Genomic DNA, 26421 nt, shown 5'->3' with positions numbered 1-26421 from the left:
AGACCTGCAGACTGGCACAGCATGTAGGCGCTTCTGGACTAAAGCTTTTAGTCTTTCACTGTCTAACTTTCTCCTTTGGGAATCTTTGCTTTGTATGCGTTATAGAATAAGTGGTGAAGAGGAGAAATTGAAACGCAAGCTCTGTTGGCTTGGTATTTCTGACCCAAGACACATGGCAGTAGTGGGTCAGATGCCAAGGTAGCCTGGACTTTAAAGGAAAAAATAGAAGGATGGAGATAGATGTACACTACTCCAGGAGCTTGAATTTTAATATCAGTAGTTGTGTGATGAGCTGAACTGTGGTAGGGTGAAAACTGTTGCTTACTGAAGCATTTTAGCAAAGCTTGAAGGATGGATTAGTCAGAAGCATTAATGCTAGCCCCTTTTTGCTATTTTGTTTACTTCCTTGTTTCCCCAATGGATATTTGTCACTGATGTGTACAGTGACTTTATCCTCTAAAGATCTCCGAGGGGGTGTTGTCTCTTAGCTAGCATAACTACCTAACTTTTCACCATTATTTACTAACAAAAGGGATTCCATTGGTAACTAAGTAAAGATTTTTCTTTGAAAGAATTTTTGGCTGCTTGTCATGTGTTTTGCAACTGAGCAACATCACGGCACATTTCATTTGTCACCAGTGTCCACAGATTCTGTTATGGTGCTTGAAATAGGAATTAGCATTTGGGTCTTAGAGTGACTTAGATGAATAAATTATATCTTACTGGAAGGTCAAATGAAAGTAATGGGGACTGACAAATCCACCTGGTGAAGAAGTACAGGAACACATACTGATGCCAGATCAGCATTGCTTAACAATTACAACAACAGAATTAAAAAGTAGAAGCTGTTGCTATGTCTTTGAAGTCTTTTTCTGTACAGGTCATGTTTTTAATCTGTGGCTGAAAGACTTGAAAAACTTTAGGTCTATAATGAAGTAGTCTATCTTTTCATGTGAATAGATTTTTACTTCTGTTTGAGCAGTATGTCTTTTAGTGTTGCTTCCAAATAACTGAATCATGCACTGAACTCCAGTTAGGGATTTTTTTTCCCACAGATTTAAGACTAAAGTTTACTATTCTTTTTTTTCTCAAATTGAATGTATTATTACTTAAACAAGATTAATTTATTTTCTCTAAAATTTGTCTTGCAGATCTTAATATCTCAAGACATGTATTTCCTTGGACTGTTGTCTTTGCTTGCTTTGCAAAGCAAAGCCTTCAAGATAAATTTTCCTGATGAAACCATTGCTGAGCTTTCTGTGAATGTTTACAATCAGCTACGAGTAGCAAGAGAAGATGAGAATATTCTTTTCTCTCCTCTGAGCATCGCAATAGCCATGGGAATGGTAGAGCTTGGAGCTCATGGAACCACTCTGAAAGAAATTCGGCATTCGTTGGGTTTTGACAGCTTAAAAAATGGTAAGTCCTTTTAATCATGTTTTACTATGGAGCTTTTTATCTGAAATAAACACGGCAATGCCTGAACAGTGATGGAAGTGGCCCAGTCATGTCCATGGGTTATTAATCTGTAGGCTTCTTGGCATCCTGTTTAATGGCCTGAGCATGCTGAAGCATCCTTTAGTGGGTTCTGCATAAGCTGAGAGATGAGAACATCAGGTGCTTGGCTTGGGCACCTGAATTTGCACTTGAGCAACCTGAAGAAGTTGCAGGTAACTGTTGATCTTGGTTTCTGTCTGCGAAATAAGCTTGCCTTTGCCTTGAGAGTTATAAGAAGATTTTTAGAAACATCTGATTATAACGAAGCTGGAAAAGGAAAGTAGTAGCTCCAGGAATATTGCTTGAAGAAAATATGAAAAGCATAGTAATTTAACTGAAAATGTCTCTTTTACACAAATTGGTTCTTGTAGGTAGAACCTGTAGGTTCTTTACCCTGATTCTGTGTTACTAATGTTCTTTCTGCATTGCATATATACAGATATACAAGCTAATCAGCTTGTATATATAGCCACAAGCTGTAAGCGTTGTGGCTATTTCAGTACAATATGCCATGTGTTCCCATCAGCCTTTCTGAAGAAGCACAGGTGATGTCTGGCTGTGGAGACTACAGCACGTATTTGGTTCCACAGTGTGTCTCTAAAACATTAATAAATTATCCCTTAGCACAAGACATACAAGTGTGACTTGTAAGAATGATTATTTTATTTATTTTTTTTTTAATTCCTCTTTTGATATTGAAAGAATTACTGTTGATAACTTTGTCTGTGATGGGATTCAAATGTCTCATTAATTATGCTAATTATAGATAATAGAAAAAATAACATGTTCTGCCTTGTAGATTGGTCTTTCAGATCTCAAGGTGTTTGGAAAAAAAGACTGCGAACTTCAGCAGAAAAAAACCCTTCCTTTTCTGAAACAGAAAATCTGTTTTTCTTTCCTCAGGTGAAGAGTTTACCTTCTTAAAGGACCTTTCTGATATGGCAGCTACTGATGAAAGTCATTATGTTCTGAATGTTGCTAATTCTCTCTATGTGCAAAATGGATTTCATATCAGTGAGAAATTTCTGCAGCTGGTGAAAAAATACTTTAGAGCTGAAGTAGAGAATGTAGATTTCAGCCAAAGTGCAGCTGTAGCTACCCAAATCAATAGATGGGTGGAGAATCATACAAATAGTAAGTCCATGTGATTCTTTTGTGTATTTCCTGCAGTGTTTGTGTTTCTGAAGTATTACAGTGATGTTGAATTGTTGCCTTGGCTTTTATCTGTTCCATTTGACTACAGTATCTCCTTGCATAAAAAGAATTCTAGCATCTGTTCTTTGTGAAATTATAATTTTTTTCCTGTACAGTAAAGATCTCTCTTAAGTAATATTATCTGTGGCTAATCATGTAGTAGTATCTGAATATTTTTTCACCTGCCTACTGTCTTAAAGCACCTGTAACATTTACTGACAGAGAATGTTTGAATGGTAGGCTTTTTAATAGTATTTTAATACTGATTTTGGTATTAAATTACAAAAAAATAGGTAAGTACTGTTAACTAACTGCAGACACGTTGTCTACAAAGGGGTTATTGGTGTATGCTTTGAATGGCTGGAGTAGACCTCTAAGAAACTCAGTTACAAGGTAGTAAGAACAGAGTACAAAGGAATACAGAAGATAATTTTAAACCACAAAATCAGACCCTGTAATATAATCTTTTCCAATGCAAGGAACTGTCAATAGGGCTTCACAACAAAAATTTGCAGCAGGGGAATAAACACAAAATTACTGTTGTAAATAAGCATATCCAGATCTGCATGATTTAGGTCGTTTCGCCTGTGGAATCCCAAGTAAGTGACATTTTCTGAATACATGCAGAGTCTCAAGGTATGGGAGTGAGGTTAGTCCCTTCTTGTGGGGATTATCGCATTCTACTTCATCTGACATGCTCTGGAGGTTGATATTTTAATTGTAATTCAACAGGGTCTCACTCCAACATCAGTTATACCCTTGTAAATGTGAAGGTACTGGAATCCTCTGTAATGACTTAACACATCACCATTTAGTCTGAACATTTAAGAGTCCACAATGCTTAATGGAAATGTATGGCACTAAAGTGGAAAAACACCTTATATATTGATTTTATTTCATTTTGAATGTTATCTGGGTTTTTTTCCAAGGAAAAATAACAGCTACTATATTCATACTAAATTCTGCCCTTTATCTGAAGTTACGGAAATAGAGGGAATGGAAGCGATGCAGCAGATTGCAGTGTTTTCAGAGAAACATGGTGTCTATCTGAAGAAAAAGCAGAATTCTTTCTTTTAGAAGGAACGGCAAGGGTTCTCCTACTTAACACCTGCCATGTGCTGACCGAGTTTGTAACCTTCCCCAGGAAGGAGCCATGTAGAGCTAACAAAGGCAGCTATGTGTCCCTTAGGGGTGGGTTGCGATAGTAACAGTCCCTCAGCCTAGTCTCTGACCACTAGATCTCATTCTCTCCTGCCTGCTAACTCATACAGTAGAGGCTCATTTTCTCATTAGAAAAGAGGTACAAGATGGGCAGGTTTCCAGTTCAGCATGTTAAGCATGATGGGAGGGTCAGAGCAGAAAATACAACTGTCCAAGGTTTTTCTGGCCAGGAAAATTCTTAGTGTTACATTAGTGTATTAACAAGATGTGACTGAAAATACAAGGGAATATGATGTATTAAATATAAATAGAAAAATTGGAAGTGTGTTCCTTCTTAATCTTTTGTTTGTTTGTTTGTTTCTTTGTGGTTTTGTTTTTTCTTTCCCACTCACAGAGAGTGAGTTTAGTGGTATTGGTCACATCATTTCTAAGAATGCTCTAGATAAAATGAAGTACAAATAGCGACCCAGAAGAAATACTGCCCTTTGGTACATAAATTTCACAGCAGTTAGTGTCATATGCTCCAGAAAGCAGAATTAATTTTTATTTTAAACCATGGATTAAGAAGTAATAATCTGAGAAATGTGTTTATTTTAACACGTTGCATTGCAATATCAGTTAAAAATAGAAGTAAGCAAGAAAGCTATCAGAAGTAAGCTGTAATTCTTTAGGAATAGTGACAAATCAGACAGTGCACCAAATTTAACTAAGTCTAAATTATTCTGCTTAAAAGCAAGTCATTTAAGATGAATTAAAGCAGGTAACAGACTGTATTCTGATGTAAATGACTTGGGAGTTAGGAGCAAAGCAGCTGCCATGCTCAGCTGGTGTACCTCCCATGAATACAGCAGATGCTAAATGGTTGGGGTTTTTTTGCTTTTCAAGAGCTAATGTCAACAGAACAAATGCTATGAATTTATGGGGGATTTTATAATTATTCCGTACTTAGAAGTCAGTAGGACATTAGTGAAAGTGAATGCTTCCTTCAGAATTGGCCCAGGTGAAGGTTCCAATGGGTACGCTTATGCACTTGAAATAAAGCATATGTTTTAAGTGCTTCTTTGTATTGGAGCCAGAGTTTGTAGAAGTTTTGATGTTAAGACAGTAGTGCTGAGCTGTATTATAGCACCAGTACAAACATTGCTTATGTGACCCCTTTTCCACTTTGTTCCATTGTGTGTATATTTAAGTAGTGATCAAGAAACAGTTGACTTAGCATGTACTTAATGGAAGGGTTTACACACCTACACTGTGATTTAGGTTTACAAACATTGGCAGTTTAATTTGAGATTTAATGAAACATCTGAATTGGAAATTACATGGTAGCACAGATTATTTTTTTTTTTGCATTTTTCAAGCTGTCTTAAGTTTTCATTTAATGCTCAATTTGATATGCAGACTGACACTTGGTTTTCTTCTTAGATATGATCAAGGATTTTGTGTCTTCAGGAGATTTTGGTTCTCCAACTCATTTGGCTCTCATCAACGCAATCTACTTTAAAGGCAATTGGAAATCACAGTTCAGACCTGAAAATACAAGAACTTTTTCTTTCACTAAAGACGATGAAAGTGAAGTGCAGATTCCAATGATGTACCAGCAGGGAGAGTTTTACTATGGTGAGTTGGAGCTTTAGCAGCTTTAAAGCTAATAAATCTTTCCTGAATAGGTATGTTGCAGTAATACTCATTTGTGGTGTTGTCTGTTCTTTGACCTAGAACTTTAAATGTGGTGTTTTTCCAGTGAAATATCTCTGGTTTTTGCATCTTTTTGTAGTGTGTGTTCTTGTGTCTTATAACTAGCTAGCAGCATCTATAAAGAGCTCTTTCTTGATTATTTTTTAGGTATGTGTGTGATGCCACATGGTGGATTTCAGAATGTTTATCTATTAAATCTAACCTCTTTACAATTCTTGAGCTAGTCTTGCTTCTTGCAAAATATTTTTCTTGTTCTGTGCTAAATATTTAAACAAATGTTTGCTTGTTACTGTTGTAGTATCCTTAGGGAGCTAAAATAGGGGTTCTTTGAACAGCAGAACAAAGGATCATTTTTATCTCTAGCTTGAACGCCGAGTGAGTTCTACAGTGTCTCACACAGCAGTATTTTGCTCAGTCTCGTCATTGAAAAATTCTCTTGAATAGAAAACTGCCTGTTTCCATGAAAGTCTTGACAGCCTTAACAACTTTCATACTTCTCTCTAACCAATGAAGGTTAGGTAATAGGTTCAGAAGTGTGATTATTTACAAACTGTGTGATCGCTTGTTTCTGTAAGAAAGCAGATGTAAGCCTCAAATCTTATGATGAAGACACCAATATAAATTTCATACAGAAAAAAGAGGGTCACTTTTGGTTCTATACCTAGTAAATACTGCCTAGTGTTCGCCTTCTATTTTTTCCCTGTCTCCAGTGAAAACAGAAGAAAATACTTCTACTAGCTTTTGTTGTTGTTTTTCTCTTGTAGGAGAGTTCAGTGATGGATCCAACGAAGCAGGCGGTATCTATCAAGTTCTGGAAATACCATATGAGGGAGATGAGATTAGTATGATGATCGTTCTTTCCAGACAGGAAGTTCCACTAGTCTCATTGGAACCACTGGTTAAAGCCTCATTGATTAATGAATGGGCTAATTCTGTAAAGAAGCAAAAAGTGGAAGTATATTTACCAAGGTGAGAATATGCTCCCATGTCAATAGAAGGGGAAAGACTGCCTTCAAATTGATCGGAGTAGCAGAGTAGGTGAAACTTGAACACCTTGAACAAGCCTGCAGTTAGGTAGCACCCACATGAAGGTTGCTTTGACAATAAAGTCCAGGGTGTGCAGTGCCAGGTGATCATTGTTTGAGCAACAGATGAGCACTATGTATTTGCATCCTTTTCATATATGAGTTCTAGAAAGGAAAATTTCGTCATTGGGAATATAGCCATTCTGAATGATGTTCACAATATTGCAGAACTCATTATGGCTAAGTTCCATTTAGACAGGAGCCATAGAAATATTGTAAGACTGAATTAACAAAAGCTAAAGTGTTTCATTTAGTTCCTAATTAGATTTCTATATGCTGCTAATTTTAAAAGTTGGTGTGTGTCTGCGTAGATACAAATGGTTGAGTGTTGAGAAGTAATTCCAATCAATTTGTCTTTTGTCTGTTTTCTTAGTTGTAATAACTGATGCTTTCTCTTTTCTTAGAGGAGCAATAGAATAGCAAGATGTTGCTACCAGAAGGGACGCAACTTCTGTCAGTTTATTTGTAGACATAAGTGGTGTATGCTCTGTAACTTATTTGCCCACATCTGTCTCTTAGTTATCTTGCCCAGAATTTGGTTCCATCTGCCTTCAAGTATTTTTCATGCTTGCCCTACACTTGACTTAGTAATGGAGTTGTTTACTACTAAATGTCACTGATGTATAGTTGGATCATGATGTCCTTTCAAGTGATTCATAATGATTTCATTAAAGTGTTTGTATAACAATATGGCATGAATTTGATGTGGATCACTTCTATTTATTCTACTCTTTTGGCACTGTATAGTGAGTACATGGCAGCACTTAAAAATGCTTTAGATGGTGTTGAAATAATGTTTTCTTAGGTTAAGGTTGTTTTCTAAAACAAAACCAAAACCAAGCAAAAAAAAATCAAAAAGAAAACCACAAAAAGAAAAGTTTTAAGTGAATTGTTTTAATCATTAAAATAGTTTTTTGTTGCCAGGTTACTTGCAGAGTTGAGAGGGACTTCAGACCACTTTCAAGAAGGTAACTGCAGCTGAGCACAATAAAACAAGGCTAGCCAGGATAAATTAGGTTGAGATGGACTCCACTGTGGCATGCTCCAATTCCAATTCAAGGTGGAATTTGAGTTCTCTTTTAAGCTCTTATGCTTAGTGTCAGAGTAGCAAGGGAGCAGCAGCATCTTGGGGCTGGTTTTGACTGTCCCACAGAAAGAGTTCTTCTCTTTTTTAAGCAGCATTTACTGTGAAGAAGCGGGAAGAGCAGCAAAGAGCTGCACTGCAGGTTTTATACTAACTGTACACTGTTCCTGTGATTTTTATTTGTTTTTCTCTTGGAGCTTCAGGTCCCAGGAGCTGTAGTATTAACAGTCCACTAAGATGCAGAGAAAGGGCATTTCTCCTGCAGGCTTGGGCAAATCTTAATAGATGTTAATGAGAGGTAAAATATGAGGGTTTTTCCATCCCTTAAGCTTTTCTTTTATAATTGGAGCATATCGCACCCTGTGCATCAGGTACTGAAGTTGGACATCTTCTCTCAAAGAATTTCTGGTGTGCGACATTCACAACAGAAGTCTCTCTGCGTGGATTATATAGGAAATCCATAAAAACTAGCTTCCAAATTCAACAAGCTGAGGCATCTAAAGTTAAATACATGAATGTAATTGAAAACATGTTATTTATGTTTATATCATGAATTAAATTTGTAGAGTTAGTTTGGGGGTTTATTTGGTTTTAACCAAAAGCAGAGGTTCCAGGATTCTCTGTAGCCGGGTTCTCAGACATGAGTTCGAGGCCTAGGTTTTGTGTGGTCATAAAATGTCCTTATTTATTCCATCCACATGCTAGTCTGTCACTCTTACCTAAGAATCTCAAAAAATTTGGGAAGCGTTTCTGAATTAGGGCTATACAAAGGCAAAAAACTTACAACCACTTGCTGATTACCGTCAGTATTTTCAGATTATAAAAGATGACTGTCATGAGCTTGAAATTCCATATAGTAAATCTGCAGTTCCCTTACAGAAAATCCAAACATTAATTGCATGCTCCCAACGTGTTGGGATTTCTGTTAGGGATTCAGAGGTAATCTACAGGATTTTATCAATCCTCTAAATAAAAACTTCATAAATATTTAATATTCTGACTCAGAAAGGCATGTTATGAAATGTGGCCTGCAGGCTATGTCCACTGAGAAATTGAAAGCAGTGGAATGGAATTAAATTTTTATACCCTGAAAGATGCTATCCAATTATAAAGTGAACATTTTTTAAACTTAAACATTTGTAATAGGACCTGAATGACTAGCCAAAGCAGAAGCAGAATTAATCACAACTTTCCAATTTCTGTCTGCTTTATCTGTGTGCAAATAAAATTGTGTATTATTCCTCTTAATAGCAAAGGAGAGATTGGTACAGAATTAAGTTATATGTTCTCATTTTCATTTTCAATCATTGTTTCCAGTTTAACCCAGACTAAAGTGATCAACATTTTAATCCACTTTTTGCATAGGAGTGAAACAGACCATGAATCTAATTTACAAAGGTGTCTTTCTAACAAAGATTATTTGAAGAGCATAGGAGAAATTAGTGTCTAATAACAGGGCTAAAGTCTGCAGATGTTAAGGATTGCTACAGTATGCCCGCCTCTCCATAATGATTACCTTGCCTTTTTTTTACATTTAAAATACCATATAAATGCCTTAGATGATGTTGAAATGATAATGCCCTATACAAAACCTAAAGGTTCAGATACATAACTAAGGAGACTGTCAATGACAAAAATGCATCATTTTAATCTAATGTTTGTGTAAGTTTTAAATTTCATGAAAATACCATAATTCTGTGCTGAACTGTTTGTTAGTTTCTCACTCTAATTCTGCTTCCTAAGTATCTCATTCTGTTCTTTGTTTCATATGGGAGAAATCCAAAGATGGTGGAAAACAAGGGAAATATTTTTGTTAAGCTGTTTGGGCTTCATTTTACATGTAGGAAATAGAGAGACTTTACAAATGAGCAGTGTAAAAATAAATATAGAGCTAACTCACATGTTCACTTCTCCTTGACTTTGGGTAAAACCTGGTAGGCAGAGTTACTGTCCTTTATTAATTCCTTTCTGGTCTGTGGAAGCATACATCAATGAATATGTATGTTGATGAACCTTCTAGAACTGCTTAAGTGTAGAAGGTTTCCTCTTGACTCAACAGACTAGTCATTCTGTTCTGGTCCTATGGTGAAAATCTCTCATCTTATCTTCAGTGTCTGTTTCTCAGAATTCCCTTTGTAGTTTCTAATGCTCCCAGTTGCAACTATTTCATGACTTCTGAAACTTCATGACTTGAAACTTTTTTCTATAGTATTTTTAAAATCAGAAGCACCTTGTTTGTTAAAAAACATATGACCAGCTGGTTTATTATATGCGACAAACACTACAAATAATCATGTGTCAGGACTAGTTTCATGTAGCTTGGCATTTCCAAAGTCTGAGGTACAGTAAATGCCTGGCTTGGGAAATGAGACTGAATGTCTCTTACGTATTTTAGGTTGTCAGCTTTGATTTTGAATACCTACATCGCTGTCTGTAAGGAATGCAAAAAAATCCAAATATGACTGGAGAATAACTCACACCAAATTTTTACATCAGATTTCATAGCCTGAAATTAAATTCCAAAGTGTAAAGCAGCATTATTATTGTTCAAAAGAGGATAGTTCTGATGTCAGCTAAAATATTTGAGATGTCGTTAATACCTTATCTGTAACTAGCTGAGCTTCATAGCATGCGAGAAAGGAGGGAGATACTGGTTTAAATAGTGGTTTAGAGTGGGGGTTTTACCATATGACAAAAACAAAAGGGGAGAAAGGAAGTAATTAGTTTTATTTTTGTAAAGGGATATTTTGGTATTTATACAGCTGATGTGATATTTTTGGTGTCCTTTATTTGCATAAAAAGTAGAAACTCACTTGTATAGATATTATAGACACCTTTGCTCATCTTAATACATTTAATTCTAACTGTGGTGAAATAAAAGCCAAAAACCGAAAAATATACCACTGTGAAATTTTTATAAAATACATTTTAATGTGCATTTTTTTGTTCTGTTTGTAAGGTAGATAACAATTGGATGTCTTTTTCGAAATGTTATAGTATAGTTTTAACGTAAAAGGAAATACTTCTGGATTTATTCACTCTGGAGTTATTCAGTGTGCACAGTCAGGACCTCTGTACTGGTTAAATCTAACTAGCATTAGGAATCGAATCTCAATTCTTCTATCTTAAGTAAAAACCCTAAGTCTTTAAAAATAGATCTGGGCATACCTTACAGGTGTGTAGTGAGAGTTAAAACTGGTCTATAATTTTGGAACCTAGAAGCACTCAACAGAGAGTTTGTGGGTCAGGGTTCAAGGGAATATAGCTATGGGAGACATTGCTGTGGGGGTCTGTTACAGACCGCCTGATCAAGGAGAACCTGCGGATGGAGCACTCTGTAGACAGATAGGAACAGCCTCATGCTCGCAGGCCCTTGTTTTTATGGGTGACTTCAACCACCCTGACATCTGTTGGAAGGACAGTACGGCCCGGCACAAGCAATCCAGGAGGTTCCTCGATTGTGTGGAAGACAACTTCCTTCTGCAAGTGATAGAGGAGCCAACAAGGAGCGGTGCCATGCTTGACCTCGTGCTCACCAGCAGGGAAGGGCTCGTTGGAAATGTGATGCTCCAGGGCAGCCTTGGATGCAGCAATTACGAGATGCTCGAATTTGAGATCCTCAGGACAGTGAGAAGAGCGTGCAGCAAGCTCACTGCCCTGGACTTCAAGAGAGCAGACTTTGGCCTCTTCAGGAACTGGCATAGTAAGGTTCCGTGGGATACAGCCCTAGAGGGCAGAGGGGCCCAAGACTGTTGGTTGATATTCAAGGATCCCCTGCTGCAAGCTCAGGAGTGTTGCATCCCAACCAGAAGGAAGTGCAGCAGGAGGGCCAGGAGACCTCCTTGGATGGATAAGGAGCTCCTGAGGAAAATTCAGATGAAAAAAGAGGCTTATAATAAGTGGAAGCAAGGACTGGCGGCCTGAGAAGAATACAGGGATGTTGCCCGGGAAGCTAGGGACCGAGTTAGGAAAGCTAAGGCCCAGTTAGAATTAAACTTGGCTAGGGGTATTAAGGATAACAGGAAGGGATTCTACAGGTACATAGCAAATAAAAAAGACAAGGGAAAACGTAGGCCCCCTCAGGAAGCTCTCAGGAGATCTGGCTACAGAGGATTTGGAGAAGGCTGAGGTTCAGAATGACTTCTCTGCCTCAGTCTTCACTGGCAAAGGCTCTCACCACACCACCCAAGTCTTGGAAGGCAGATACAGGAACTGTGAGAATGAAGACCTTGCGCCCACTGTAGGAGAGGATCTGGTTCAAGACCATCTTAAAAATCTGAACGTGCACAAGTCCATGGGACCTGATGAAATCCATCTGCGGGTCCTGAAGGAGCTGGCAAATGAAGTTGCGAAGCCGCTGGCCATCATAGTTGAGAAATCATGGCAGTCAGGTGAAGTTCCCAACGACTGGAAAAAGGGAAATATAAGCCCCATTTTCAAGAAGGGGAAAATGGATGACCTGGAGAATTACAGACCAGTCAGTCTCACCTCTGTGCCTGGCAAAATCTTAGAGCAGATTCTCCTGGATGGCATGCTAAGGCACATGAAAATCAACAAGGTGCTTGGTGACAGCCAGCATGGCTTCACTAAGGGAAATCCTGCCTGACCAATTTGGTGGCCTTCTATGATGGGGCTACAGAACTGATGGACAGGGGTAGAGCAGTTGATGTCATCTACCTGGACTTGTGTAAAGCGTTTGACACTGTCCCACACGACATCCTTGTCTCTAAATTGGAGTGACATCAATTTGATGAATGGACCACTGGGTGGATAAAGAACTGGCTGGATGGCTGCACACAAAGAGCTGTGGTCAATGGCTCCATGTCTGGCTGGAGACCAGTAAAGAGTGGCGTCCCTCAGGGATTGGTGTTGGGACCTCTCTTGTTTAACATCTTCGTCGCTGACATGGACAGGGGGATTGAGTGCGCCCTCAGCAAGTTTGCCGATGACACCAAGCTGTGTGGTTCGGTTGATACCCTGGAGGGAAGGAATGCCATCCAGAGGGACCTCGACACACTTGTGAGGTGGGCTGATGCCAACCTCATGAAGTTTAACCATGCCAAGTGCAAGGTCGTACACCTGGGGCAGAGCAAGGCCAGGGACAGCTACAGGTTGGACAAAGAAGAGATTCAGAGCAGCCCTGTGGAGACTTGGGGGTGTTGGTTGGTGAGAAAATGAGCATGAGCAGGCAGTGTGTGCTCACAGCCCAGAAAGCCAACCGTATCCTGGGCTGCATCAAATGGAGTGTGACCAGCAGGTCAAAGGAGGTGATCCTGCCCCTTTACTGTGCTCTTGTGGAACCTCACCTGGAGTATTGTGTGCAGTTCTGGTGTCCTCAACATAAAAAGGACATGGAACTGTTGGAACAAGTCCAGAGAAGGGCCACGAGGATGATCAGGGGACTGGAGCACCTCCTGTATGAAGACAGGCTGAGGAAGTTGGGGCTGTTTAGCCTGGAGAAGAGAAGGCTGCGTGGAGACCTCATAGCAGCCTTCCAGTATCTGAAGGGGCCTATAGGGATGCTGGGGAGGGACTCTTCATTAGGGACTGTAGTGACAGGACAAGGGGTAACGGGTTCAAACTTAAACAGGGGAAGTTTAGATTGGATATAAGGAGGAAATTCTTTCCTGTTAAGGTGGTGAGGCACTGGAATGGGTTGCCCAGGGAGGTTGTGAATGCTCCATCCCTGGCAGTGTTCAAGGCCAGGTTGGACGAAGCCTTGGGTGATATGGTTTAGTGTGAGGTGTCCCTGCCCATGGCAGGGGGGTTGGAATTAGATGATCTTAATGTCTTTTTCCAACCCTAACTATTCTATGATTTTATAAGCCAAGGAAATTTGAATGAATGAGCAACTTATAGATTTTTCTCTTGAGGCTAAAACCATGGATAACATCTTGAGAACATAGTTTTTGACCAGTAGTGTGTGTGTCCAGAGCTTTCTAAGAAAAGAAATCTAACAGGACACATCCCCATTTTCTAAAATCCTATTGAGTGTTTTCAGGTCATCTCATGCAAGTACCTACATGTCATTCATTAAGGTAATGTCTTCTTGGGTTTGTTTTTGGAGTGGGTTCTTTTGTGTTTTTTTTTTAAAAAAAAAAAACAAACGCTGCCACACTGATGTGGAATATGCCAGAACACCATAAGAAGGTTCCTCCAGTCCATAAATTGTTGTTGGTCTCTTCTGATTCTTTTGAGAGCTGTCAAAAGAATAAAACCACAAGAATTAGTCCTTCTGGTTTTATTCAAGGCATATACTGGAATACATACGGACTGGGTACACAAAGACTTGCAATGCCACCAGTGATTTATCAATGCTGAGCTATCTCCACATCTTATTTAACGTGCATAAAATTCTTCTCTGGGCAATGATTAACATCTATTCCATCATAGATTTTTTTGGCTTCTAATGGCATTTCTAAGTTCATTACAAATGTAGATTCTGTATTAGATTTTTTTTTTTTTTTATTCTGTGTAAATGTTGTAAGTGAGGAAGATCCACTTGGCTCTTATCCAGTTGCTTTTTGATGTCCAGAGTATTCTTTTTCAAGCTGCTAAGGCTTTCACATGCCAAGGTGTCGCACAGCTTTTCATCAGCTGTTCTCTGCTCAGAGTTCTGGCTATATTTTCTCCTGAAAAGATTATGTTCTTCCTTGTAGCTGAGGAACCTTAATCCTGGAGAAGGAAATTGCACAGAAGCACCTATTAATTTATTTAGTTCCAGCACAAGTAAGATCTGTCAGCAAGGACTGCAGTATAACTGCAGAATTGTTTCCGACTGAACTGCTAGCTGGAGAATCTGTAACAAAACCTGATGGACTATATTTTGTGGTGTATAGTTATAACCAGTCACTGTCAGGAAATGTAAATCACTAATAATTTGATAATTCTACAGAGAATCCATAACTCTCCCATAACAAACATTTATGATTAGTCTTTTGTATTTGTAGACTTATAGTATTTTCTGGTTTTCTTCTTTTTAATATAATTCTGACATGTTTCTTTGTTTCTCCAGCTCTTCAGTCTGTTTCTGGCCACACACAAAGAACTTGAGTCTTTTTTTTTTTTTTTTTTCTTGTCTTACTGACACTAGGCATAACTTAAAATGGTTGAAGAGCAGTCTTTATAAACAGAACAAGCTTTTGACCAAAATCTTGCCCTCAGGATAAATCTCGTTTTGTCCTTCTAGCACAGTAACATAACCTAGAACATGGCTTTGCAAGCTAACCCTGAAATCCTACCAGCTTGTACTCACATATGTATTTGCATTAACTATTTGTTTTACCTGTTCTTTATTCACAATCAAAACCCAGTTAAAGTTTTGCCACAAGAGTAATTAGAAGCTGAATCAGAAATGTTTTATATTCATGTTCATACCTGCTGGTCTTTGCTTATATTGTCTAAACAAAAAGAGTATCCTTCTTTCCTACTCCTTTGCCATCAGCTTTTTCATGAATTTGTGCTGTTCTTTGCATTATTTGATACTCTATTCTAGTATGTGTACAGGTAAAGTCAGTTTTTATAATGGGTTGTATATGAAGTAAACCTGTTGTATATGAAGTAAACACTTACGTTAGCTACTTCGTAATTTTGCACTGAGTTTTTATCGTCAGGGGGTGTACCTAACCTTAGCATATTTTTGCTTCCGCATTAGGAAAAAAAGAACTGAGCCATACGAGCAAATTAAATTGAAGTGTTTTCATAGAAGGTGTGTCACTGTAGTACTAGCACTGAATCTACATTACTTACCTCAGTGTTTCAGTTGTCGTTACCTCACTGTTGTTATTGTCATAACAATAAGCTCTGCTTATGTCTGGGCTTTTTTTAATTTTCTATTAAATTCTCCAGGTTCACAGTAGAACAGGAAATTGATCTGAAAGATGTCTGGAGAGGTCTCGGAATTACAGAGCTGTTCAGCAGTAGTGCTGACCTCACTGCAATGTCTGGTAAGAAAGAGGTTCTTGTGTTGTCTCCAGGAGTATGAGGAAGTACTGAAATCACGTAAAGATAACAAAGCTCAAACCAAAACCTGCTAGCAGTTTTCAGATCCTTCATTACTTTTGTATGATGTAAGAGTGTGCTCACTGTAGGAGCAATTGAGACAGAGGACAAAACTATCAGGGGGGTGTATTTGAGGTGTGAGATTTTTGACCTGGGAAAGTTCACTCTGAGTATTTCAGAATTGAATCGATTAGAAATGTAGCAAAAGTATAATATGATGCAAGAGGCAGGTCCACATTGGAGCAATGTATGTCTTCAGTGACTTGATGGCAAATGGGATTCACACAGCAAAGGGCTTGTCATCTTTAATCTCCAGAGGCTGTTTTTTCATAGCCTTAGGAGCATTAAGCTGTTGTACAATTAGTCATCTCCCCAGATACCTGCTTTATAGAAGCACCATAGGAAAGAAAGAGTTCTGATAAAAGCAATTTAGTCATGTATGTTGACAACACTTTATTTTCAGAAGTTAACATATTCAATGCATTTAGAAATTCAGGTGCAAATGAGATATTTATGCTTTTAATACCTCCTAAAAGTTATTGAAGTGGCAGAAAAGGTAATTGAGTCACCTTTGCCTGCAAAGTGGTTTTACTTTTGTGTGACAAAAGTAGCCAACAAGCAGTGTATTTAGCATGGTCTGTCTACACCCAAATTTTGGTAAACCAAGTTGTTCTCTATCTAGAAGCATGCGCCTGTATGAAATTGCTGTCATTGTTCTTGTAATACTTGCTTATATACCGCTTCCTGTATGGTGCTCTATGGATTACTGCCTAATTGGCCAGATAGACCCTTAGCTGATGGGAAATACCTGTCCTTAATTTCCTGTCTCTGGAAGCAAACACAGCTGGGTGGTTTATTCAAAATAGTGGTAATGAAGGCAAATATTCCTTTAAAATCTACAGCAGAAATATTTGCAATTTTCATATCCTTTTTATTTTTGCTGTTTGAAATATTGTTTATAGTATATCATGTAGATTATTCCACTGTTTTGCTGCTGTGAAAGTGAAATTGTGGGAAAAGCTAGAGTTAGACAATGCGCAAAGAATTTAAATAAACAAAAAATCCTACTTTAAAGAAATACCATTTTTCTGAAGAAAAAAACCTTCAGTTTTTCTGACACCACAAATAAAAGCAAGCTTTTCAATAAATTCTGATCTATATATGTTATTTGCTGGAGAAAAAGTACTATGGAGAATACACATGGAGCCTGAACCACCAAGTCAGTGTTTGTCTCTAATATAAAATGTCATGTAAAATTCACCTCTATATAGGGGACTAACTCTGTGGTGGAGAGGCTAGCAGAAAGATTGGAATGTGCTTGTGTTTTAATCCACATGACTAATGATTTGTTTCATGTTGTACATTTTTGACAATTGTTCTGTACAAAATCAAAATATCATGTTTTGCATGACTGAATTAGCACCTCTGCCATTTAAAGATTAACTTGTTTGTTAAGTAATGCAGAGCACTGTATAGAGAGAATTTGTGAGTGGTACTGTAACTTTCTTGCTTTTCACTTAAAAGGGCAGGTGCTGCTAGGTGATGAAAAGGTCATTCATTAATTAAGAATTAGAACATATTTTTGAAGTAATGTCTTTAATGAAAACCTTACTATTGAAGCTATGGAAATTAAATTTTAAGTAATTAAAGACAGAATAATTATCCTATTTCTAGTTTCCACAATGTAAAATGGGGAGGGAAGAGGAAGGGGGGAAAATGTGAAGAAAAATGCTGAAAGCATGACGTACATGAATAGTACGTCAGTTAACAGGGAAGTTTGAAACCAGTAGTTTGCATGCATCTCAGTGTCAGGCTTCTGGAAACTTCATGACACTTCCTTAAACCTTAAATGAAAGGTTTACATTTTGAACAAAATGTTTGTCCGGGCACTTAATTTAGGATGATAGCGAATCATAAAAAAAAAAAAAATCTAAAGAGATTTTTGAGAAATTCTGATGCTTTTTAAAATACCTTCCTTCCCCTCCCATTGCTCTTGCTTTTGGATTATTGTCAAGGAAAGCTGCCTGCAATTTCAACAATAGCCATAATCCTACAATCGGATCCAGGCACAGATTGTTGACTTCAGTGGAATTCTATGTGGGTTTAGTGGATATAAATCAAATTGCAGGATTACAGACTTATTTTTCAATATTTAGAATTTTTTGCTTTTTGCACTTAATCTGAAAAAAATGGAAATAGACAAGTCAGCTTTACCTTCCATGGTGTCTAGATTGGTAGCAGGCAAAGAGAAAGTATTAATCTAGATGCACATTTTAAATGTTACCCTCTTGCAGAAATTGTCAACACAGGTGGGTAGGAGGACATTCCTATTTGGCTGTCTAATTCATGTATTCTGACTCTCACTTTCAGCAAAAGGCTTTAACAGGTTTTGCTTGTATCTCTGATTCTGTCAGGTGTACAAAATAATCTTGAAACAACTTCTAGTATGTGGGGTTTTATAATTTACACAGCATGGAAACTTTCTATTTGAGTATTTTGACACCACTTACAATTTACCCTTGAACTAATTTAAATACTGATATTCCCCTTCTCTTTCAAATGCTTATATTATTTCTTATTGTTGTATAATGCCTTAAATGGCAACCGCCTTTAACCTCAAGGTGACCTGAATTTCTGTGAGCAGCACAGTGATATTAATGAGTTACTTTCATAATATAAAGTAATTAGAAGAGCATCAGTAAATAGCTCTTTGAAGTCTTGACTGATACACATATAATTTTTCTGGGACAGCCTAAGCTAGAAAAGCCAATAAACCTGCATTCTTTTTTAAAATGAGACTTGAGAGCAACCAGTTGGCAGCTGTGAGTAGGAGTTTGCAAGCATATGGAGTGTAATGACAAGTGAAGTGTGATGCTAACGGAGTCATGTACATTAGAAGTAAGCTTCAGATTACTCCCACACGTTAATGGATATCTAGGCTGTGGTCCTGCAGAAAGCTTAAACTTTGATACTAAATCTCCAAGAGACTTTTCTGAGATCCTAACAGTCAAATCATATTGGTTCTTATGAAAATCCAGATTCAAAGAAGCTACTAGAGAAAAATGACATCATAGTAGATACTCAGGTAAGCCCCACCTTATCCGGCAAAAGCCATAACAAAAAGATGTGTAATAATGACAAGATGGATATGATATTGAGGTATTTCAGTCAGTGATTTGACAATCAGAGAACAAAGAGAAAACTACCTGAATACTCAGTGATGACATTATGCTTCGATGGGAAAATAGAATCATTCACTTCAGGGAGAGATGAATGAGAGGGATGTGATAGTGGCAATATAAAGGGAAGAATCTAGAGAAAGTTAAGTGGGCTGTGGACTTACTCCTTTCACCATCCAAGAGCAAAGGTATCCAATGAAGCGAAAGTCAACAAATTAAAACCAAATAGAAAGTATTTCTCTTATGGAAAACGTAACCACAGAGATCATTATTGGGTATTCCTTGAGGTCATGAGATTGGTGGGATTAAAAAAAAATGCTTCAGAGCAATCAAAACCATCTATACTACACTTGAAGAAAGGCATTCTGTATATTCAGTGGATTAGAAACTTGGGCAGGGTATAAGGCATGTGCTGGGTGAGAGGATATTTTTCTCTTCCAAGTTGTGCTGTAGTTTTTGTTTGTAAGGCTTCTTTAACCTTGTTATGAAACAACAATAATGCTATCGCTGGCACAGTATGCTAAGCTAATTGGACATACTGGGCTCCTCTGTAGTGGCACTTCTTGTATTCCTGTCAATTTAACAAAATGTTGGTGGTTTGGTTTTGGGGGGTTTGGTTTGGTTTGATGTTGGTTTTGTGTTTTTTTCTTGTTGTTTGGTTTTGTTTTTTATTAATACCCAGATATATTTACAAGTAAGCCTGCTATTATATCTGGTGGTAAATATTAGCAATGTTTATTCTGTCTATAAACTTGTCAGATGGAGACCACAATTCTGAGATGCTAAGAGTTCTGACCAGAAATATACCTTGGAGTACCATAACCACCACCACGCTATGCAAAATAAAGATTTCAGGAATAAGATATAGAGTACTGCTGTGAATATTACAGGTAACAGGAGCAGGCCTAAGTGCTGTAATCAAAAAGGTGATCGAAATACATGATTAAGCAAAGTGGGTAGTTCTTTGACTGTCACTAAACACAAAATTTTATTTGGGTTTACAGTAAGGAACTCCAAACCAGTATTTTTCCATAAAGGCTGCAAAGTTACTTTTTTCTTTTGGTATGTGCAGTATAGCTCAGATGTTTAATAGAGCTTTGAAATGGACTCATGCAAGGATAGCAAAATATAGCTTGATAGAAGGTGAAATATGTAGGACTGACCAGTAAACTCACAAAGAATCCTGGTAACTGACATGTTCACAAAGGCAACACTCTCATAGCATGAGACATGCACAGCAGGAATTACCGATTTGTGGATCTGTTGCCCTTTTTGCCTTGCGTATCTATCCATTGTTACCCAAGTACTCTTGCACATCCAGTGTTTGTTCTAAAGCAGTTTTTGAAAACTTGAGTCTTAATGGGTCCATAATGGAATGGAAGCTGTAGGGGATGATGACTATTGAACACCTGATTGTACCATTTACTTAGGTTGTCATTTATTCGTCACAGGTAATGCTTGAGGTTTAAAGGTGGTGTTAGTGTTGGAACCCAACCAAGTTATGTTTTCAGGTGGCCTTTCTGTTAACAGTTACAGAGGCAAAAGCTGTGAGGATTGTGTTAAGTGTTCAAGATGCTGCAAATCCTTTGTTTTAAAGTAATGCAGTTGGAGCTTGCAGTTGGAACTTCATCCTAGCTTTCAAGACAGCATTACTGAAGGTTTAGAAGTGAAGCCTAGAACTACAGTTTTTAGGATTCTAGGACATTTTACTACACACAGTCTCAAAGGGGATGACTTTGGGCTTTTGCTGGTGAGATTGAAGTTAAGCATCTGGGCCAGGAAGCTTAAGAGTGTATGTAGGAGTAATGAGATCTGCTGGGGAGAGGCATTTTAAACTGTTGTCTCTTATGGTTTTAGCTTGCATTAGTATTAGAACTAGTGGTTGTCTTTGAGAGCCAAAATAAATGGGTAACAATTACATGAATGGTCCCAAGCTTTCCTTTCTTAGTCAGCCTTCAGCTAGTTTTGGTGTTGAACATTTTGTGAAGGATCAGAAATACACAATGGTACAGCTGTCTCACTGGGGTGATTAGGTTAGATTTTCATGGTTGTGTATCTCCCTGTTGAGAAAACCTTTATTCCTTTCTTAACTGCCAGTCGTGCTCTGTCATTACTGTGGATTTTATGCAGGTATGGTAAATGTATATCTAACCCTTATTATGTCTGATGAAACTTAGTCAGACAGCTCAAATGGTGTTACGTGTCTTGCTTCCTGCAAGTTCCTGAGGATTACAAAAATCTGATTATTTAGTCACTAAAGAAAAGTAATGAAACATCCACTGAATTGAGTAGGCTTGGACCAAAAATATTGACAAAGAAGGATTGAAAATGAACAACTGAAAAGCACCTAGTTCCATGGCAGTTTTTGCATTAACTATTTATCTTCAGCTTCTTTTAAATATAATTACAAGGGAGAAAATACCTAATTTTGCTGGAGGAAGTTTATATTGCACTCAATGCAGAAATAAAATTATTTGTTACACGCATTTGCCATATAATGTCATAATCATTTTTCCCAGTACTTGCACTTAAAATCTTCTGTTAAGGGATTGTCTTCTACTCTGTCTGGTATGCTGGTGCTCTAGACAGTGCCAAGCTATTTTAATACCATAGTGTAGGAGAGGGCTACAAATTTCAGTGAGGTAAATGGTGCTATTTTAATAGTATAATAAATAGTATTGGCAGAAGATATTTTAATGCAACTGCTATGTACAAAGCTCTTATACTTGCCTACTTGGGACAGAAGGTGGGCAATAGTCTGGGGGGTTTTGGTAGTGTTTGTGGGGTTTTTTAAATACTTCAGTCTTACTGTTGAGCCACTTGAAGTATGTTTCCTTTTCCTCTCCAGATAACAAGGAACTTTACCTTGCAAAGGCATTTCACAAGGCATTTCTAGAAGTTAATGAGGAGGGATCAGAAGCTGCTGCTGCCTCAGGTACCTGATTGAAAAGCAGAACTAAATCTAATGTCTGGTTATTTTGTGTTAGTTAATTTTTCAAAACTGACTTGCTGTAAGGGCAGAAGAGCTAAATAGCATGTAGCATGAAGACACAGCATAGCTTGTATACTGCTTTTCAGAAGAGAATTCTGGAAATTAAAAATGTTAGCTTTTTTTTTTTTTTGAATGAGGTGTGTGGCGCAGTTTCTTTTCTGTGGAAAGATTAAAATCTTCCTTCCTTTGCTTCTAATTGTCAGGAGGGTGCAGACTGCAGCTTGTATTTTCTTTACGGAACTTCTGTATTCATAATTTTTTATCTGGTAATTGAGATGGCCAGAGGCATTTGATCCAGAATAGTTAAGAGGAGAATAAGAGTTGTGGCAATTGCACTTTTACAAGCTTGTACACAGAGATGTAAAATTTGAAGCACTAAGTGCAGAAACATAGCTGGCTCTTACTCATGCTAGGAGGCCAGGTAGTTGGTGTACTTGGTTATCGTATGCTTTTCCTGAAAATAAGTTACATTAGTTGCTAATATGTATCGTTAGGTGATTTCTAATTGCCTCTACTTGTACCAGTCTCTGAAGAAAGGAAGAGTTACTTCCCTGGTTATGAATGTCAGTAACTGGGTTAAATTGTAACATGTACATCATGTAATTAATCTATCTGACTCTTCAGTTAGATTTTTTCATGGTATTTCGTGGTGATACTTAGTGCTGAGTGTGGGACTTCAGTGTCTGTTCATGAGCTTCACAAGTATCTCTCATGAAGAGTAGATGATGTGCAGTGTTATTTAACAAGTTTTCTATGTTCTTCTTCCTTTAGGAATGATCGCCATTAGCAGAATGGCAGTGCTGTATCCCCAAGTTATAGTTGACCATCCCTTTTTCTTTTTGGTCAGAAACAGAAGAACAGGTGAGAATAATGCAGACTCTTCCACATTTTTCGCAGTGCATCATCAAGTATACAAAAGAAAATCACGTATTTTGATCAGTGAACTGGCCTTATATAATAAATTTTCCTTAATTTGCTTTAAAATACCCAATATTGAAAGATTCACCTTTTCTATGTCTCCTTAATGCTTCTCCAAGTAAGGTATCAAAATCTGACATAATCCTGGAAAATATTCACAGCTCTGTGATTAAAAACTCCAGAGAAGAAAAATTCACCATTTTTCCTCAGAGAACACAGTGTTATTGCCCTGAATATCTATAATCACACATTCTGTGAGAGCTTCGCTGTAGTAAGATGAGTTAGATATGTTCCTGATACTAAATGATTTGCATAATAGACAGATATTAGAGCTATGAATAATTCTGTTGCGCTCTTGAAGCGTTCTGTGGCAAGCAAGGGAATAGAACAGCACTCACTAGCAAACTGGGCAATGATTAAGGAATTCCTTAGTTTCATATTTGTAATTTGTTTTAATGATGTGCATGTGACTGGATGACAAAAGATTACTATGCATCCCCTGACTATCATATGTGTGTTCCAGTATTTTTTCATTTTCTATAAGCAAACTGGTAGCTTCAGTTAGAAGGGCTTTTTTCCTATGTTTGAGATCCCTATCATAAATATCAACGTATGTTAATCCATTTAGATTGCACTAATACTTACAGCGTAACTAGGTAGAGTCATTTCTGTACAAGGAATGATACCAGCTCTTGCAGTGTTTTTAACCAAATCTATGTTGAGGATCACTGCTGATGTAGACCAAATTAAGCAAAAATGTTTCTGAAGGAGGAGATATGTTCTTTTCCCTACTGTGGTGGTCAATATACAAAATTTTCCTCAAAAAGAAAAGTTTAAATCAGAACAGAGTAGAGCTTGGTAGTTTTTATGCAGTTCTTAATGTTCATAGGGGTTGCTGTTGCATGCAGAAAGAGGAATTGCCAACAACTATAGTTAAATCCTGAAAGCCTTTTGCTAATTTAGACATCTGAGAAACCTTTTGAAAAAACAATCTATGATGGTTACTCTTCTCAAGAATACCCTAAGTGTTCGTGATTGATCACTGTATTTAAATAGGTTAGAAATGTGTAAAATAGGAAAGATGTAAATGGTGATTAAACAGTTTAGAGGAGCAGTATTTATATATGAGTTCCTTGTTGTGGGTTGCATGCTCTAATGTGGAGTAAATCTGTGAACATGAAGTATCTATTAATCATTAATTGATTGGTGTGGAGTTTCTGGGGCTCACTTGTAATTCTGTGAGGAATGATGTTGAGCAGGCATGTGGGGCTCAGAAGTGCTCAATAAGGTTTCTCTGGTTAGGTATTCATATTTCAGTTAGGGCCAGCTGCCACCTTTGAAGCACCCCAGCCTACTGTGTCATAACCACTAAGATGTCAGGAACAGTACTTCATAGGCCCTCATCAGAACCATTGAAATGAAAGTGAACATTTCTGTTGATTTGTGATGGGTTTTCAATCAAGCCTTTAGAATAAGCAGAGGGGCACTGAAATGCAGAAGACTTCCATATTCTTGTCTGTCCTGTATCAGTTCTGAATACAAAAAGGTCCTCTTCTCTAGGGGTATTGATCCACTGCCTTTCATGGCTACTAAGTCCTCCAAGGCTTATATTCCTATAAAAATTGTGAATCACATGCTCTCTAACTTAGTATTCATCATCTTACAGCCTCAACTTTTCCTTTTGGTTCTGACATTTTCCCTTCATTCCTCCCTTTCGACAGGTACTGTGTTATTCATGGGAAGGGTAATGCACCCTGAAGCAATGAGTGCAAGTGGCCATGACTTTGAAAAGCTTTAACCACCACCAGCTACCAAAAGAGGAGATAAGCACATAAAGTTTGAAGTTAATATGTTTAAGGTTTTCTGTGTTTTCCCACAAGATATTGTTTAAAATGCTTTCAGATCTAACTGTGCAAGTCAATTTCCAGAGGAAAGCTTACAGTATTACAGTAATGCTTCTGTTTCTGTCATTGTGATTGTTGTGTCCTTAAAATAAATTTGTGTACATGTCAACAACTGTTTCTTGTTCTAGAGAATTGTAAAGCAAAAAAATGCAAATCCATTACTGCTAATTTTTTTACAGTCCAAAGACTGACTTGCTCAATGAGACAGGAGTGGAATGTGTGCAGCTTTGAATAATGCAAATGGCAAACCTTGATGATAATTTATAGTGTTGAAGAACTACATCTGGAACATGTAATAACTTCCTGTTCCTGTAAAAATAGTAAACAGATTGCAATACACTGTCTCATCAAAGTTAATGGAACAACTTAAGCCTAGTCAATTTTATTCTATAACATAACCTGTGGTAGACTTTGTGTGAACTCTCTCACATGTGATTCTGAAATGTTGCTTTTATGAATGCTCCTGCATGTTACTCTGCCGTTGACCTTCCAGAACTGTTGATGCCAATAAAATTTGATTGCATGAATATTTGAGACTAGTCAGTGTAGAATAGCTATGTATGTGACTGAAGTAAAATAGTTGAATAGTAACGTCATTCATGTGAATGTACTTTTCTCCCCAGAAGTTGTTGTTCTACTCTAATCTAAGCTTTGCAGTATCTCATGAGATCTAGAATGAGCTTTCTTCAAAGTAAAACAAAAAAAAAAACGTAATTTTAAGTGTCTAAAAATGTTCTATTCATAAATAAATTCTAAAGGAACAACATCATTCTTCTGTTCCCTAACTTTTTATTGTGAATAAAGTGACAGAGAGGAGAGTGACACATACCACAAGTAAATACTAGCAGGGGAATTAGTTGTTGTTTCCATTTACAAGAGGAGAAGTACCAGTTGTCATGGGAAAGGCATATAATTATTCCTCCCTCACTGTGCAAATATAAAGTGAACAAATGTTATTAAAAAGGTAAGAGAGAATAGGAGGAAAGAAGGGAGGAGCTGCTTTGAAACATATCATAAATACAAACTTTTGAATAATAAGTGGGTTTCTTCTCAGTCAATAGGAGTTTTCTCTTTTGAATTCTATGGGAATAAATGTGTATTGGCTGAACTTTAGTTGCAGGCTTCTCTGGCATATATTCACTTCAGAACAGCATAGATATTGCTACCAAAGTTATTCATGCAAGAACTTCCAAAATCTGACACAATTTTTATTTTTTTTTTTATAATGCTGGTCGCAGGTTAAACTGCGAAGTGATGATGTTCTCCGTGGAGGCTGATTACACTCCCTCAGAAAGGACATTTGAGCACATTTCTAGCCCTGCCTCTTTGCATTGTTTAGTTCTGTTGCACCGAAGAAAAAATGAAGCTTCTTAGTGTATTAGTGCTGCTTATTACCCTTTGTGTATTATAGTCTGGATTTGGTGAGACAGGTTTTGTATTCAGATTTAGACAAAAGAAGTGTAATTTTTATTCTGTATAGCTAGAGATGTTATGCTTGGGAGGGAAAACAAGAGCGCTTCTAAAAAGGAGCAGGGAGTAATTTTATCAACATGTAGAACTAGTCTCCCTGAAGGTAAAACCAGCTCCCTTGACACAAGGGTTGGTTCTTCATCTTTAAATGACTCTATGAACATCATCTAACATCTGTAAAAGTAACCCATGTGCTAAGGATCTCTGATTTTAACCTTATGGGAGCCTTATTTTTAAGCTA

The 26421-nt window shown here is 37.5% G+C and overlaps 1 protein-coding gene across 1 annotated transcript; it reads left to right on the top strand.

Annotated features, from left to right (window-relative positions):
* Positions 1 to 1126: 1126 nt before the first annotated feature.
* Positions 1127 to 25237, top strand: SERPINI1 (serpin family I member 1). Its single transcript, XM_061452600.1, has 8 exons — positions 1127 to 1419; positions 2401 to 2631; positions 5275 to 5469; positions 6312 to 6516; positions 15565 to 15662; positions 21745 to 21831; positions 22660 to 22749; positions 24528 to 25237. The coding sequence occupies exons 1-8, from the start codon at positions 1170 to 1172 to the stop codon at positions 24602 to 24604; spliced, it is 1233 nt and encodes a 410-aa protein (XP_061308584.1). The 5' UTR covers positions 1127 to 1169; the 3' UTR covers positions 24605 to 25237.
* Positions 25238 to 26421: the final 1184 nt, after the last annotated feature.

Source organism: Pezoporus flaviventris, unplaced genomic scaffold, assembly GCF_033815535.1.
Source record: "Pezoporus flaviventris isolate CSIRO_AGI_PZ_B2104156 unplaced genomic scaffold, CSIRO_AGI_Pfla_v1 ptg000013l, whole genome shotgun sequence".
Taxonomy (NCBI): Eukaryota; Metazoa; Chordata; class Aves; order Psittaciformes; family Psittacidae; genus Pezoporus; species Pezoporus flaviventris.
The sequence above is the reverse complement of the archived record's forward strand: the minus strand, read 5'-3'. Positions and strand labels throughout refer to the sequence as shown.

Bases quoted from the DNA above. Each gene is read 5' to 3' on its own strand.
- SERPINI1 (XM_061452600.1), top strand. From the start codon at position 1,170: ATGTATTTCCTTGGACTGTTGTCTTTGCTTGCTTTGCAAAGCAAAGCC. The intron at 5,470-6,311 runs GTGAGTTGGAGC...TTTCTCTTGTAG, and splicing joins GCAGGGAGAGTTTTACTATG to GAGAGTTCAGTGATGGATCC. The intron at 15,663-21,744 runs GTAAGAAAGAGG...TTTCCTCTCCAG, and splicing joins TGACCTCACTGCAATGTCTG to ATAACAAGGAACTTTACCTT.